At 52.9% G+C, this 1,928-nt stretch overlaps 1 protein-coding gene across 1 annotated transcript; it reads right to left on the reverse strand.

The window, feature by feature from the left end:
* Positions 1–111: 111 nt before the first annotated feature.
* LOC104538434 (sterol regulatory element-binding protein cleavage-activating protein-like) lies at positions 112–1,675 on the reverse strand (the record flags this gene model as incomplete). The annotated part of the gene is made up of 2 exons (XM_010181640.1): positions 1,410–1,675; positions 112–545 (listed from the first exon to the last, which is right to left on the reverse strand). Coding segments are annotated over exons 1-2 (560 nt in total), but the record flags the coding sequence as incomplete, so codon positions are not given.
* Between the last annotated feature and the right edge of the window lie 253 nt (positions 1,676–1,928).

Raw genomic sequence — 1,928 nt, forward strand, 5'->3', positions numbered from 1 at the left:
TACCCTCAGGCAGATCAACACTCCTTTCCAAATCAGTATAGATGATCACAAACTGTTACAGAAACGTTTAGAGTCAGTCCCACAGGGAATTTGAGGTGTCAGCCCACTTGCCTTTTGGCCAGAGTGATATTGTAGTAGCTGAAGAGGGACGGCCAGTGTCTGAAGGAAAGCTTCCTCCAGATCTCCTCATCCTCTGCTCCCCAGGTAACCTCTGCTTCAGCTCCCAGCTCCGTCTGCCCATTCCCTTTGCCCTCTGGTCCGTGGGCCCAGGCGTGCTGGTTTGTGTCCAGCCTGCTCAGGGACTCCAGCCCCGACTTCTGCTCACGCTGCTGCGTCTGGTTTTCTGACAGCTGGATGGGGTCCGATGGGAAGACTGAGAGATCAATCTTGGGGTCCCCAGCAGGCAGGACCCCTCCAGGGACTGGCATAGGAGGCAGACCTGCTTCACCCAAAGGACTTTGTTCGGTGACCTGCGACGTGAGGTAGGTGCGGAGACCAGCAGGATCCGTGTAAACCAGGATTCCGATCCAGATCACAGTCCCAGCCTGCACACGAAGAGCAGAGACAATATCGTTTAGCACACGGCTTTCACGCTCCGCCTCCAACCTCGTCAGCTGTCTGAGCTAATTACCAACATCCCAAACAAGGGTACACCAAGTAATGGTCTTACTCCTGGCACAAACTTATCCTCTAAGAGGATTGGGAGAGGCTGCGCAGCGCACAAAACCCAAACAGTACTTTTCCATGACTGAGCCTGATGCTGGGAACCCCAACTTCTGCCACAGAAACACACAGCAGGGAGAAGACTCCTTGCTGGTGGCTGGAACCAGTTTGTCTACCACCCAAAAACGGGGCTGGAAACGTTTTGCTCAGGGTTCTGGTTCATGAAGCAGACTGGGCTATGGTTTGTAGGGCTGAGGAATGTGGACCTTCCTCTGTGTCCATTGCAGACATCCAGAACAGAGATGGGGGGACAGGAGGGGCAGTAACTGGTGTAACTGCTGCTGTTACACCTGCAAAAGGAAAAGCCTTCGTCTTTTACACAGCACAATATCTCCCTGTCTTTATTCTACATTATCTACAGGAACGAAACATGATTTCTGCTCTGTAAAAATCTCTCTCCACTCATACAGTCCTTGAAAATCTGCTTGTATAAAAGGAAATATCAGAAAAATAACAGGCCACCACCCAAATATCACGCAAACAGCAGAGCCCTGGAGCTAATTCACGCAGAGCAATGTTCTTAGGGAAGTACTTATTGAACTGTATTTACCACAGGGCAGCAGAAGTCTTGCAGGGGAGCAAGGATGCATGAAAATATTTGGCTTTTTCCCCATGCAGAAGCTTATTTGGGTCGGGTTAGTGTCCAGCACAAAGGGGAAGAGGATAATAAACACCACGTGGCGTACCATGATGAGTCTCTGGGCCAGCCGGGTCCTGGCGAAGAAATAAATCACCCGCAGCCTCTTTGGCAGGCGCAGGTTCCTGAAAGACGACGGCTGCAGGGTGATGGTGTGGGGGGTGGCGGGTCGCATGGCCGGCTGCCGCTCGTAGCGCGCTGGGAGCGGCTGACGGGCTTCGCCGGGGGCATGCAGGCTTCTGCTGGCAACCGTTTGTTCAGGTCAGCGAGCTGCCAAGGGAAAAGCAAACGTGTGAGAGCTGTGGTGAGAAGATCCCTCGTGAGAAATGTGTGTGGAGTTCCCACCTTCACCTCTGTGCCTGCTTCTCCCCAGCACACGCTCTCTTCTTCACCCAGCCATGGTCATCTGTTTGTGACCGTGTCTCTCTTTCCAGCCCAATTACCTCAGATCTGCGTGTTTAGGTCCCTGAGGGTGTCTCGTTCCCTCAATCGTCCTGTCCCCAACCCCTGTACATGTGTAACCAAGCAAGTATTGATGAAGACTCTGCAGAGGGACCTGGATGGGCTG

This window comes from Mesitornis unicolor, unplaced genomic scaffold (assembly GCF_000695765.1).
Source record: "Mesitornis unicolor isolate BGI_N332 unplaced genomic scaffold, ASM69576v1 scaffold40563, whole genome shotgun sequence".
Taxonomy (NCBI): domain Eukaryota; kingdom Metazoa; phylum Chordata; class Aves; order Mesitornithiformes; family Mesitornithidae; genus Mesitornis; species Mesitornis unicolor.